General features: G+C 47.0%; 1 protein-coding gene and 2 non-coding genes across 3 annotated transcripts; all 3 read right to left on the bottom strand.

Moving 5' to 3' along the window:
• Positions 1-1,088: 1,088 nt before the first annotated feature.
• Positions 1,089-7,591, bottom strand: RPS3 (ribosomal protein S3). The gene is made up of 7 exons (XM_023209376.1): positions 7,497-7,591; positions 6,209-6,339; positions 4,995-5,088; positions 4,302-4,396; positions 2,548-2,735; positions 1,890-2,086; positions 1,089-1,163 (listed from the first exon to the last, which is right to left on the bottom strand). Exons 1-6 carry the CDS (start codon positions 7,524-7,526, stop codon positions 1,893-1,895), a joined length of 732 nt encoding a protein of 243 aa, XP_023065144.1. The 5' UTR covers positions 7,527-7,591; the 3' UTR covers positions 1,089-1,163; positions 1,890-1,892.
• On the bottom strand, positions 2,192-2,337 carry LOC111540999. The gene has a single exon (XR_002731132.1). It is a non-coding gene; the product is annotated as a small nucleolar RNA SNORD15 (small nucleolar RNA).
• LOC111541000 lies at positions 6,486-6,633 on the bottom strand. The gene has a single exon (XR_002731133.1). It is a non-coding gene; the product is annotated as a small nucleolar RNA SNORD15 (small nucleolar RNA).
• Positions 7,592-14,643: the final 7,052 nt, after the last annotated feature.

Here is a 14,643-nt window from a genome sequence, read left to right as displayed (position 1 = left end):
GCCAGGCTGCATCACCAGGAAGCAGCCACTGGATTTGGCCTTCCAGGCCTATAATAGCTGTCCCTGGAATTCCCCTCTGTGATCAACCAGAATGTGATTCATCATCAGTCTTATATGATTTTCTTTTTTTTTTTTGAGACGGAGTTTCACTGTCACCCAGGCTGGAGTGCAGTGGCCGGATCTCAGCTCACTGCCAGCTCCGCCTCCCAGGTTTACGCCATTCTCCTGCCTCAGCCTCCCGAGTAGCTGGGACTACAGGCGCCCGCCACCTCGCCTGGCTAGTTTTTTGTATTTTTTAGTAGAGACGGGGTTTCACCGTGTTAGCCAGGATGGTCTCAATCTCCTGACCTCGTGATCCACCCGTCTCAGCCTCCCAAAGTGCTGGGATTACAGGCTTGAGCCACCACGCCCGGCCCAGTCTTATATGATTTTCAAGCCAATCTGTCCCTCACTAGTTTTGCCTGAGAAAATAGTGCCCAATTTCTTGTAAAATACAGACACTGGCAGAAAATACTTCAAAATACTGACAGATAAAATCAGAGACAATTTAAATGTTCTTTACAGGTCTCTAGAACACAATGGCCTGTAGTACCAATGACTGGTTCCATGATCCCCTAAGAGAACACAACTTAGGAATGTGGATTCTAATGATAGCTTTATACTGCTTAGGCAAATTTACTTCTGAATCTTCAGTTTAGTGGCACAAGCAAATTTCCTTTATACTTTAGAGAGGTTGATTAACGAGTACATATGTAAAGAACACTTAGAGCACAGCATGACACAAAATATAATGACCATTTATATTCACTTTCTGTGTGCAACGTGGATCGGCTTATGCATAGGAAAAACTCAAATATATCTCTCTTCTAAACCTATAACCCTGAACTACAGGACAACGAATCAAGGTGCTGCCTTGCTTGCTATCAGTCTTCACTATCACACAAAGATATCTCTCTGGTTAGCTCTGCTCGGGTCTTACAGTTCTGGCCCTTCCAAATACTTCAAGTATGGTGCCAAGAAGATATGTAATGCTCCAGAGGCCAACATACCCCTCAGTCTGAATACTAAACAGTCTATTCAGGCCTTGCGTCTTTGTACCAGATTTTATTAAAGATCTTTACAAAGCAACATCCAGACGCCAGAATACAGCTGCCAAGGAGACCCTGAAACCAAATAAAGCACAAAAGTAAGAAACTTTACCAGAGTTATTAAGTTCCTTATTTATGGATACACACTCCCATTGAGGGTTTGCAGCAACATTAATAAAATACTTAAAGGTTTGTCCTTTTTCATATATAAAAAAATACAAGGCACCTAGAGACACAACACCTATAAACAAAAAAACCCCAGGTGTTGACCATAGCAGCTGAGCACAGTGGTTCACCTGAGGTCAGGAGTTCGAGACCAGCCTGGCCAACATGGTGAAACCCTGTCTCTACTAAAAATACAAAAATTAGCTGGGCTTGGTGGCAGATGCCTATAATTCCAGCTACTCAGGAGGCTGAGACAGGAGAATTGCTTGAACCTGGGAGGCAGAGGTTGCAGTGAGCCAATATCATGCCACTGCACTTTAGCCTGGGCGACAGAACAAGACTATGTCTCAAAAAAAAAAAAAAAATATTGAGCAAATAAGGGAAGATAAAGGAAAACTATTTCATTTCATACACACGAGTGAAAGCAGGAACTTCTGAAAATAAAGGCAAACACCTGTCCCAATGGAACTGCAGGTTAAATAGACCCCAGGTTTCAACTTGTATTCTCCCACACAAAGCAAATAAATGCAATTTTTATTCACCAAATGCTTACCAGAATGTGGGATACAAGTATTAACAGAAGGACTAGGAAGGACCCTATTCTGCCCCAAGAGGCCCCTGCCCCTGCAGACATACCTGTTATGCTGTGGGGACTGGCTGGGGCATGGCAGGCGGCTCTGGCTTCCCACCCTTCTGTTCTGAGATGGGAGTGGTAGGCAGTATTTCATCTTTGGGTTCCACGATGCTCACGTGGTCAGGCAGGGGCTTCTTAGGGCCAATCTTACCAGTTGGGTCCCAGGGCAGCATGATCTTCACCTTGATGCCCAGCACACCTAGAGGACACCACAGTTGTTAGCACACAGCTGGGATCTCACCGGCCCCCATCACACAAGACCAAAGAGAGCAAGGAGTTGACTTAAGCAACCCTGGGTCTGGTCCCTTCTCAGACAAATGCCTCTAAATCAATCAATGAACAGGACACTTCTGCAGAAGGAACTCACGCACAGCACCACAGAACATGGTACTGACAAGGACCAAGAGCAGGAGGTGACCTTTCTGACTCGTCATCGTGTCATCACTGAAGGGTACACAGATGGCTAAAAAAGACAAACCAACTCTTGGATCTGACAGGTCTCAGCAATTCGATTCTTACAGATCAACGTTGCAATCGATATACCAAGGAATATGAACATACCCAGCTACTTCCATGATAAACTCCCCCAAATGCTTAGATGTCTGTGGAAAACCAAATCTATCCACAAATGCCCTATGACAAGCACTCTGAGCTGCTCACCCTGTCTGAGCAACACATGGCGCACAGCAGTGTCAACGTAGTAGTTAACAGGGTCTCCACTGTGGATCATCAGGCCATCCACAAACTTCATGGATTTAGCCCTCTGTCCTCGGAGTTTCCCAGATACCACGACCTCGCAGCCTTTGGCCCCGCTCTCCATGATGAACCGCAGCACACCATAGCAGGCCCTTTAGAAGAAAAGAAGAAATCCACTTGTGTTATTATCAACGACCTCCACCAAGTTTAAAAAACAAAACAAAAACTTAGTTTTCAATGTTCCTTTAATGGAGAGTAAATTTGACCAGAGTCTGGCCCCAATGATACCAATTCTCTTCCACACCTATCATACGGAATCTTAGGGTAATATTCATCAAGTATGTCAAGCTCCTAAACATGTACTTTCCAACTCTGGCTGCATACTGGAATCACCTTGGAAGGCTAAAATAAAAAACAAAAGAAACCCTGATGTCTAGGCCCTACTCTAGGCCAATTAAATGGGCACAGTACAGGCATATGTATTTAAAAATGCTCCCTGGGTGATTCTCATGTATAATCAAAATTGAGAACCACATTTTAAAACTCCAATTACCCACTTTGTGGTCCCTTGTAATACTCTGCAACCTCTGAAGTCTTATTCACTAGGAAAGCTAACCCACCTAGGATCCTGGTTACGTTGCTATTAGAATGCTGATAAAACATTTTAAAATATGCCCTAACCCCCAACTCATTCAGTAGTTTACACTCTGCGAGATACTAACTGGAGAGCTAGCCACCTCCAGGCCCTTTCACATTATCTTACTTAATATTCCACAACTGAGAGGTGGTATGATGGTCCACCTTGTAAGATAGCAGATCCCAGGCTCAGAAGTTCATTAACTTGCTTCAATGTGTGCAACTAGCATGTGGAGGGGTTACTAAGACAGACTACTGAGTCACACATCCAGTTTCCTATTTGGTGGGTCTAGGACTGTCACTAATCTTCTGAGAACCACTGTTCTAAGCACCTAGCGGGCACTCGAATCAGGTAAGCAGTCTTTTCTAGGTCCTTACCTACAGCCTTGTCTACACTACCCATCCCTACCAGTCAACCTTCCTACAGCAGTTTTCCTATTATTCTTCTAGGCAAGGCATTTCATGCCTTTACATACAGTCAAACTGCACAAAGAACTTCCTGTTGAAATCTTACCAGTACACCCTCACATTACTATCTGCATGCAACTCAGAGGTTAAGTGTCTAGATTTTAAGCTCTCTCACATCAGGTCTATCTTATCTCTTCAGAGTACCATTTTAAGAGTGAATACATTAAGTAGATCCAAATGATTCCTCCTGAAGTTTCATGGTATCCCACAAGTACTAAGGCACTTCTACCTAGGGATACATAACACACACCCAGTAACAGGCCTAATTATTCTTCATTGCCCACCGCACTCCCCGATGGGGCTCTTTGTAAAGCGTCCTCGAGAAGACCAACAGGAGTTGGTCCCCTCCTTGGACAGTTCTATTTGTGTTGAACTCCCAAAGCACCCAGAACAATTCTCCATTACAGCACTGACCACCCTTTATGGTCCTCGCTGCTTTCATAGTCTTGTTAGCCTGCCAGTTCAGTGAGGGCATGGTTTAGTATCTTACTATAATCCTGGGAGACTAGCAGATCCTGTCACTTTATAACAGTTCATCTGCTAATCAACAAACAGGAGACATGTATTTTGATACACACAAAAAGGTCATGACCATTAGGTCTCAGGACACTTACCTCCGCACAGCAAGCCCTCCTAGGAGTTTGTAACGCAGAGACTCTGCCTGGGCAATGGCACACAGACCTCTAGTGGCCACCTTTTCAGCATAAAGCTTTAAAGGAAGGAAGGGACATCCTGTAACCATTACCACTGTTTTCAACTGAAAGTTGAAAATTTGGCATTTGTCACAAAAGCATCACTTTCTAGACCAAGCTTGCCCAACCCACAGGCCGCATGCTGCCCAGGAGATGGCTTTGATTGTGGCCCAACAAAAATTGAACATCGTGATTTTTTGCACTACCAGTAGTGTGGCCCAAGACAATTCTTCCAATGTGGCCTACGGAGGCCAAAAGACTGCACAACGCCATCACAAACAGCATATAATTTCAGTATCCCTCAATTCCTAAAGCACTTCTACCACCTACACACAGTGCAGGTTCCTTGCCCTCCCACCCTGGCTCCTTTGGCCATACCAAGTACACCAATGGGGACAGTCAATCCATCATATGCAGCCTTTCTATACCCAAGTTGAATGTAAAATCCTTTAACCATCAGCCATTAGCAGAACAGGCTTACAAAGTTAAGCCTATTATTCATTAAGAGAATTTCAACAGTTATACCAGTCCATTTGTAATGAACAAAGTCTCCCAGTTTTTAGAAGTTATCATTCTGAAGAGCCATTATCTCTGGCATATGCCAGAATCACTCACCTCTACACTGCCCTCTGGAAAGCCAAACCTCTTCTGAACTACAGCAGTCAGTTCCCGAATCCGCCGGCCCTTCTCACCAAGAACATTCTGTGTTCTGGGCAGGGGAAAAGTGACAATTCATGACTCTCACAAATGCTAGATGTAACTTTAAATCTTGCATATATATGTGGTAGCAAAATCTCTGCCACAAAGCATATAATTTTCATTGACAAAAACTAAAGTTAAATTTTCAAAATGCAGCTTTTTTTGAGACAGGGTCTCTCTCTGTCACCCAGGCTGGATCACACCAATGGCTCACTGCAGCCTGGACCTCTTGGGCTCAAGCCATTGCCTGCCTCAGCCTCTGGAATAGCCGGGACCACAGGTATGCACCACCACACCCTTTTTTATCTTTTTTAGAGAGGGGGTTTCTGCATGTTGCCCAGGCTGGTCTTGAACTCCTGAGCTCAAGCAATCCTATGCCTGGCCTTAAAATCCAGCTTTTAAGAAGCAATTACACCGGATGCGGTGGCTCAAGCCTGTAATCCCAGCACTTTGGGAGGCCGAGACGGGCAGATCACGAGGTCAGGAGATCGAGACCATCCTGGCTAACACGGTGAAACCCCGTCTCTACTAAAAACTACAAAAAACTAGCCAGGCGAGGTAGCGGGCGCCTGTAGTCCCAGCTACTGGGGAGGCTGAGGCAGGAGAATGGAGTGAACCCGGGAGGCGGAGCTTGCAGTGAGCTGAGATCCGGCCACAGCACTCCAGCCTGGGCGGCAGAGGGAGACTCCGTCTCAAAAAAAAAAAAGAAGCAATTACATTCACTAAGCCCAGATTCACTGGCTGTCTGTCCCCTTAAGTTCACAAAGGACAAACCGGCCCAGCGCGGTGGCTCATGCCTATAATCCCAGCACTTCAGGAGGCTGAGGTGGGCGGATCCCGAGATCAGGAGATTGAGACCATCCTGGCTAACACAATGAAACCCCGAATCTACTAAAAATACAAAAAATTAGCCGGACATGGTGGTTGGCCCCTGTAGTCCCAGCTACTCCGGAGGCTGAGGCAGGAGAATGGCAGGAAGCTGGGAGGCGGAGCTTGCAGTGAGCAGAGATCGCACCACTGCACTCCAGCCTTTGGGGACAGAGCAAGACTCCCTCTCACAAACAAAAAAGGAATAAACCAACTTAGCATTTACAACAATTATAGGTGATGGCCAGTCAAGTGAGTTTTACCTGGTGGCTAAGATAATGATTTCTGTCCTGGTTGGTGTAACTCGCACCTCAACTCCAGAGTAGCCATCTTCAGCCAGCTCCCGAGTAAGAAACTCATTCAGTTCAGCTTTAAAGATGCCATCAGCGACAAACTAATCCAAAAAAAGGGAAGTTCAAAATTAGGACATCGGTGTAGGCTTTCACCTGAGCCAGTCTTATTAGTCCATGCATCCCTCCCCAAAACTAAATACCTCCAACCAATGGTTCCAAACCCTTGTTCCAACAGGAGTGCAGCAACCCTTCTCAGACAAATGCCTCTAGGTCATCTTTAGGAAGTTACTTCAACCAGGGCCCTTTCAACTGTGCCACAGAATGCAGCACAGAATAGGCCACCTGGACAAAGACAACACCCCCAAGTCAGACTCGTCATCATCTCTTCATCGAAGGGTTTAAAACAGTTCCATATGCAAAACAAGAAACCGCTCTAAAATGGCCTATTTACACTTCACTCAGCACAGCAAAGACACTGTACTTGTCACTGTGAAGGAATAGAATAGATAGTGGACTTAACATATAAGCTCTCTCACTTGCAGACACAACCTGGACCATTTAAAGAATCCCAGCCATGTTATCTGGCCTTAGGGTACCCGTGGTTTTAATTGTAAACAGAGCTGGAACCTAACTCACAAGAGTTGTGGATTTAATTTTAACATCGAAGTGTAGGTATACGAAATGACCAACCGTCTATTTTTAAAGCTAATGATTTTTACACAGTTCTTTCCCATGGAATGACAAGGCGTTAAATCCGAGGCAGTTTCCTCCCGGGGTCCTCAGACGGAGCAAGCAGTCGTCAGTAACCCTTCATGTTGAGGTCGTGGGACCAGCAGACTGCACCCAGACTCAACCAGTAGGAAGACAAGTATACACTGCTGCCTCCCCTTCCCAAAACCATGGGATAAGACATGAGGGAAATGACACACGCCCTCAAAATACCACGTTTACTAATTCCGTTGACCAAAAAATGCTCACAAACGCCTTCTCCAGGACAGAAGGGGCGCTTGGTCCCTATATCTCTGCGCTTCACACGGAACCAGAGAAAAACCTGTCTCTCCCTTACCTGGCCACACAGCGCCCGCCTGGCTCGGGCCTCTCACTCAATCCACTGCCATCTGCGGCCCGTGGGAACGCCAGGAAGCCTAAGCCGCTTCCCAGGGCAGGGCACGGAGCTGCAGGCCTCGCAGTGGCACCCCGAGAAGCCCCTGACCCGCGCGGCGCAGTCGTTCCCCGAACCCAGTCCCCAGAGGCTCACCTTCCTCTTCTTGGAAATCTGCACGGCCATCTTACCGCCGCGCTCCGCCGAAAGAAAAGGAAGTGGCGCGCGGGCGGAAGTGAGTATAAAGGGCGCAAGCGACAACGAAGGGCTGCGCTACGTAGACGCCTATGGGTGCTCATGGGAAATGTAGTTTTTACGTAAAGAAGGCGTCAAGGGAAAGAAGAGTGTAGGCAGGAACAGCAAAGGGGGTTCAACCAGCAGGACTGTTAGACTTCAGAGGACCTTAGAGTTCAATTCTCTCTTTTTTTTTTTTTTTTTTTTTTGAGACGGAGTCTCGCTCTGTCGCCCAGGCTGAAGTGCAGTGGCCGGATCTCAGTTCACTGCAAGCTCCGCCTCCCGGGTTTACGCCATTCTCCTGCCTCAGCCTCCGGAGTAGCTGGGAGTACAGGCTCCCGCCACCTCGCCGGCTAGTTTTTTGTATTTTTTAATAGAGACAGGGTTTCACCGTGTTAGCCAGGATGGTCTCAATCTCCCGACCTCGTGATCCGCCCGTCTCGGCCTCCCAAAGTGCTGGGATTACAGGCTTGAGCCACCGCGCCCGGCCGCGAGTTCAATTCTCATAGTTTAAAAACAAGCAATGTGAGGTGCAGAGGTGGAAATTACAGGTGTAAGTTCACACAGCAACAGAGTTTAACCAGCGTGGAACTCTAGCCCCTACACTTTCAGGGTGGACATTGTAATGAAAATCTGCTAAAATCCCTCAGTGAAATTCATTTAAGACTCCTCTTTGGGAGGCCAAGGCGAGCGGATTACTTGAGGTCAGGAGTTCAAGACTAGCCTGGCCAACATGGTGAAACCCCGTCTCTACTAAAAATAGAAAAATTAGCTGGGCGTGGTGACAGGCACCTGTAATCCCAGCTACTTGGGAGGCTGAGGTGAGAGGATTGCTTGGACCCGGGAGGTGGAGGCTGCAGTGGGTGGAGATCCCACCACTGCACTCTAGCCTGGGCGACAGAGTGAGACTCTGTTTCAAAAAAAAAAAAAAAAAAACGAATGTCCCCCAGTCTGTGCCCATTTCCTCCGTTCCAAATGATAATGAAACCTGATATTTACTAAGTGTCCTAGGGACTGTGTTCTGTGCCCTTTATGTTGTTTTCATTTACTCCACCTTACTTTCATCAAGTCCATTACAATTTGTAACAGAAGTCCCAGAGAGTGGCTCATGTGCCCGCCCTCCCTCCCTCCCTTCCTCCCTTCCTTCCTTCCCTCCTTTCTCTCTCTTTCTCTCCTTTCTTTCTTTTCTCTCCCGTTGCCCAAGCTGGAGTGCAGTAGTACGATCTCAGCTCCCTGCAACCTCCACCTCCCAGGTTCAAGCGATTCTTCTGCCTTGGCCTCCTGAGTAGCTGGGATTACAGGTGCACACCACCAAACCCGGCTAATTTTTGTATTTTTAGTAGAGATGAAGTTTCACCACGTTGGCCAGGCTGGTCTTGAACTCCTGACCTCAAGTGATCCACCTGCCTCAGCCTCCCAGAGTGTTGGGATTACAGGCGTGAGCCAATGCGCCCAGACTTCTTTTTCAATTAAAAAAAATTTCTAGCCAGGTGCAGTGGCTCAGGCTTGTAATCCCAGCACTTTGGGAGGCCAAGGCAAGTGGAATGCTTGAGGCCAGAAGTTTGAAACCAACCTGGGCAACAGAATGAGACACTCTCATCTCTACAAAAAGTGAAAAAAGAAAATTTGCCGGGTGTGGTGGTGTGTGCCTGTAGTCCCAGCTACTCTGGAGGCAGAGGTGAGAGGACTGCTTGAGTACAGGAAGTCTAGGCTGCAGTGAACTGCGATTGTGCCACTGCACTCAGCCTGGACAGCAGAAAAAAAAATTTTTTTTAAATGTCTGTTCAATTTGTTATGAAGCTTACAGAACAGTTGGAAAAACTGTATATGTATGCATCACCAAGCTGAGGGGGAATTGAGAATGATGCTACAACTAATATTTTGCTGTTGCTTTATCATATATCTACTCATCCCTGTAGCCACCCACCAATACATCTTTTGAGGCATTTCAAAGTAAGTTGCAGACATTGGTAAACTTGGTAAACTTTACCCCTAAACACTTCAATAACAGTTTTAAGTTTGAATAGTTTTCTTGATGTAAAAGTCAGGGTATTTCTCTCTATAACTATTTCAGGTTTTTCTTAAGAATATAGAAAGATCGCCAGGCACGGTGGCTCACGCCTATAATCCCAGCATTTTGGGAGGCTGAGGTGGGCGGATCACAAGGTCAGGAGATCGAGACCATCCTGGCTAACTCGGTGAAACCCCCATCTCTACTAAAAATACAAAAAAAAAAAAAAAAAAATTAGCCAGGCATGGTGGCGGGCACCTGTAGTCCCAGCTACTCAGGAGGCTGAGGCAGGAGAATGGCATGAACCTGGGAGGCGGAGCTTGCAGTGAGCTGAGATGGCGCCACTGCACTCCAGCCTGGGCGACAGAGCAACACTCCGTCTCAAAAAAAAAAAAAAGAACATAGAAATATCTAGCAAAATAGTGAACTCATATTTCTTCATGGGCAGTGCTCTCCTTCCCCGTTATACCAAAAGAGGCTTTCCAATGTGTCACACTCCCTGGCAGCATCACTCAGTTATTTTCTGGTCCTAGAAGCCATTGGAGTGTTTAACTCCAGCAGTAAAACAACTCTGATGTAAAGTGACCTGTCCTATAATCATGGAATTAACAGAGTTCTACAGGAGCTGAGCAGAGGGACCAGGGAAGATGACAAAAAGTGGCCAGATGCGGTGGCTCACACCTGTAATCCCAGCACTTTGGGAGGCCAAGGTGGGTGGATCACCTGAAGTCATGAGTTTGAGACCAGCCTGGCCAACATAGTGAAACCCCATCTCTACTAAAAATACAAAAATTGCCAGGCGCGGTGGCTCAAGCCTGTAATCCCAGCACTTTGGGAGGCCGAGACGGGCGGATCACAAGGTCAGGAGATCAAGACCATCCTGACTAACACGGTGAAACCCCGTCTCTACTAAAAAATACAAAAAAAAAAAAAAAAAAAACTAGCCGGGCGAGGTGGCGGGCGCCTGTAGTCCCAGCTACTTGGGAGGCTGAGGCAGGAGAATGGCATAAACCCAGGAGGCGGAGTTTGCGGTGAGCTGAGATCCGGCCACTGCACTCCAGCCTGGGTGACAGAGTGAGACTCCGTCTCAAAATAAATAAATAAATAAATAAACAAACATTAGCCAAGTGTGGTGGTGCATGCCTGTAATCCCAGCTACTTGGGAGGCTGAGGCATGAGAATCTCTTGAACCCGGGAGGTGGAATTGCAGTAAGCCATGGTCAAAACCACTGCCCTCCAGCCTGGGTGACACAGCGAGACTCCATCGAAAAGAAAAGAGAAGTGGACGAAACTAAAGAACCAAAGAGATAGTAGCTGTGGATCTATCTATTTTTTTTTTTTTTAGGAAAAAGTTTCCCTCTGTCGCCCAGGCTGGAGTGCAGTGGCATGATCTCAGCTCACTGCAACCTCTGCCTCCCGAGTTCAAGCGATTCTCCTGCCTCAACCTCCCGAGTAGCTGGGATTACAGGCATGCACCACCACTGGCTAATTTTTGTGGTTTTAGTAGAGACAGGGTCTCACTATGTTGGCCAGGCTGGTCTCGAACTCCTGGCCTCAGATGATCCACCTGCCTCGGCCTCCCAAAGTGCTGGGATTACAGACATGAACCACTGCACCCAGCAGATGCCCTAGTTTCTGACTTCAGTCGTGAATGCTTGGCGACTACCCTTACCAAGATGAGGAACCTAGGAATAGGTTGTTTTTCTTCCCACCGCCCCCCTACCCCGCTCCCCGTCCATCTGTTATCTCTCTCTGCTCTTCATGTGCCTCTTCATCCAGCTCCTTGGTCTGTCTATAGAGTGGTGCCAGATTGCTGAAAACGTGAGCCTGGTAAATCCACCTGTCTGACTTCCCTATGTCTTCACTAGAGATGTGGGCACTAAAGGAGAGCACCCACCGTTGTGTGCTGGGATGAGAGTAAAATCACAGCAGGCTCCTAGACCCTCTCAGTGAATCACTTCTATTTCCTCATTCCCATATGCCTCACATTCTCCCACAGTCCTTATTATAATATTTGACAAAGCTTTAACCCCAGAACCTCCTCACTTTCAGAAGTCAACCTCCCTCCTAGACCCTTGCCGCCTTAATAGATTGTACAGCCAGAAACTGCCTCCTGCCCATCCTATAATCCTGTGTGTCCCTGGCTATCCTTTCCTCCTTCCTTCCCGGCTTAGAAAAGAGACCATCTTTCTTCCCAAGGCCAGCCTTCCCACTGTGTTCTGGTCCCAATTTAGTTCTGTTTCCTTGAGACCTTGCTCTAGCAATCATTCTCCCCCTTGCTCATGGTCATCTCACTTCATACTGACTCTTTCCTTTCCCTGCTGCCTGCATGTTAAATACACCACTTCTTTAGGGTTGTGCCTCCTCTCATTGCTTCGATAGTGTTCTGTGCATCCCCTCCTGTAACACTCATCTCACTGGGTTGGAATGATCTATGTGTTTCTCTCAGTAGACTGTAGGTTCTATAAGAGCCTGGACTGAACCTATTTTATTCATTCTATTCAGAGCTTGGATCTGGACAGGCTCAGGCCCAGTGTCAGTCAAAGTTTGAAGAGCAAACATATCAATGCATGGATTCTGATTTTTAGATAGTTCCTTGTAGCATGGAACTAATATGAATTTGCCTGCACATGCTGTATCTTATCTGGGATGTTCAGAAAACCAAATTCTGGAGGCTCAAAGCTGAGGATCAGACAGTGGCAAGTTCTCTGAGGTAAATGCCACCTCTTGATGATGTGGTAGCTCATCTGCTGCCCTTCCCCAGGGATGCCAGGAGGCTGCCTGCCTGAGTGTCACCCCCCAGTCCCAGGAGAACGTCCATGAAGAAAGCCTTTGTCTTGATCATACTGCCCTTCCTTTGTCTAAGACTATTATAAGAAAAAGGCAATATAGTACTCAATGCTATGGAAACAATAGTAGTTGTAATACATTGAGTTGTTACTAAGAGCAAGGACAGTGAGAGTGCCTTAATCTCTCCCTGGGTATCCAAAAAGAAAGCAAAACTCTATCTGTTTAGCCCACAGAGTCACAGAATTGTCCCTTGGATTGTGAAGAGAGGACTGTGAGTGTCTGAGAAACATATGGCTTTGTGGCCACACTTGGGCCATGCATGGGCCCTTGGAGCGTCACAAAGGACTTTCCTGAAATTCCTGAAAACCAAAGGTGAGATTTGCCCTGGTCAAATGAATACAGCCCACAGTTTCTGGGAACAGTTTGAAAACAGTAGAACCTCATAGAAAGCATTGAATTACCTGAATCCAAAGGCTGGGCACGGTAGCTCATGCCTATAATCCCAGCACTTTGGGAGGCCAAGGCAGGCAGATCACTTGAGGCCAGGAGTTTGAGACCAACCTGGCCAACATGGTGAGACCCCCGTCTCTACTAAAAATACAAAAATGATTTGAGCAGGCCTATAGTCCCAGCTACTCAGGAGGCTGAGGCACAAGACTCGCTGGAGCCCAGGAGGTGGAGGTTGCACTGAGCCAAGATTGCGCCACTGCACTCCAACCTGGGCAACAGAGTGAGACTGTCTTAGGAAAAAAAAAAAAAAAGAGAGAGAGAGAAAGAAAGAAAGAAAAAAGAGAGAGAGGCCGGGCGCGGTGGCTCAAGCCTGTAATCCCAGCACTTTGGGAGGCCGAGACGGGCGGATCACGAGGTCAGGAGATCGAGACCATCCTGGCTAACACGGTGAAACCCCGTCTCTACTAAAAATACAAAAAAAAATTAGCCGGGCGAGGTGGCCGGCGCCTGTGGTCCCAGCTACTTGGGAGGCTGAGGCAGGAGAATGGCGTGAACCTGGGAGGCGGAGGTTGCAGTGAGCTGAGATCCAGCCACTGCAATCCAGCCTGGGCGACAGAGCAAGACTCCGTCTCAAAAAAAAAAAAGAAAAAAGAGAGAGAGAGGGAGAAAGGAAGGAAGGAGGGGAGGGCAGGAAGGGAGGGAGGGAGGGAGGGAGGGAGGGAGGGAGGGAGGAAGGGAAAACTTACCTGAATCCCGCTTGGGGAGCTTGACAAAGAGAGAGAACTGAAGTCGTGGGAATAGGGGTGGGTGTCCCTGCCTCGCTGCTCCAGAGTGGCTCAGAGGGAGGTGGGAGGACAGAGGAGCTTCTTCTGTTCACAGAGAGAGGGTACATGGGTCTCCACTATGGCACCTGTTAAGGGATTGCTGTTCTAGGGCAATAGCGACCATATTCAGTTGTCACTTACTTTAGAGTCTGACACCCCCAGAGAGACACAATGATGTCATTGGATTCTCTTTGATTTGGTTAAAATAGATCGGTGACTCACTCTGGACCTCAAATTGAGTCTTTGCATATTCATAGAAGAATGCTGTCAAATAAATTTGAACAGATCTTTTTTTACTGCTTTTGTATCATTGCTTAAAAGACTCACACTTCTGAATACCTCTACTTAAAATAAAAATAAGATTTAGTGTATGGAAGGGTGTGTTAAAACAAGCATCCTCACTCTGTAGGTGAGGTGTGAACTAGTTCTTCCTTTTTGGAGGGCAGCTTGGCAGTATCCACTAAAATTGAAGATGTAGATTCCCTTTGGCCTAGAAAATATATTTCTTTTTATCTACTTCAGAAAAACACTCGCACAATGTACATGGGGTGATTGCAAGAATGCTTATTAGAACATTGTTAGTAATAGTGAAAAACTAAATTATAAACAGCGAAAAAGCCCTGCAGTAGGAAAATGGTTGTGGAATATTATGTAATAACTAAAAAAAAAAAAAAAAAAAAAGAAAAAAGAAATAGGCCGGGCACAGTGGCTCACGCCTGTAATGCCAGCACTTTGGGAGGCTGAGGCGGGCGGATCACAAGGTTAGGAGATCAAGACCATCCTGGCTAACACGGTGAAACCACATCTCTACTAAAAATACAAAAAAAAAATTAGCCAGGTGTGGCGGCGGGCACCTGTAGTCCCAGCTACTCGGGAGGCTGAGGCAGGAGAACGGTGTGAAGCCGGGAGGCAGAGCTTGCAATGAGTCCAGATGACGCCACTGCACTCCAGCCTGGGCAACAGAGCAAGACTCTTTAAAGAAAAGAATGGCCGG

Source organism: Piliocolobus tephrosceles, chromosome 13 (assembly GCF_002776525.5).
Source record: "Piliocolobus tephrosceles isolate RC106 chromosome 13, ASM277652v3, whole genome shotgun sequence".
In the NCBI taxonomy this organism is placed as follows: domain Eukaryota; kingdom Metazoa; phylum Chordata; class Mammalia; order Primates; family Cercopithecidae; genus Piliocolobus; species Piliocolobus tephrosceles.
The sequence above is the reverse complement of the archived record's forward strand: the minus strand, read 5'-3'. Positions and strand labels throughout refer to the sequence as shown.

Coding starts and splice junctions, on each gene's coding strand:
- RPS3 (XM_023209376.1), bottom strand. CDS start 7,526: ATGGCCGTGCAGATTTCCAAGAAGAGGAAG. Junction 6,340..7,496: donor AGATTTCCAAGAAGAGGAAG/GTGAGCCTCTGG, acceptor TTTTTGGATTAG/TTTGTCGCTGATGGCATCTT. Junction 4,397..4,994: donor TTCCAGAGGGCAGTGTAGAG/GTGAGTGATTCT, acceptor CTTCCTTTAAAG/CTTTATGCTGAAAAGGTGGC.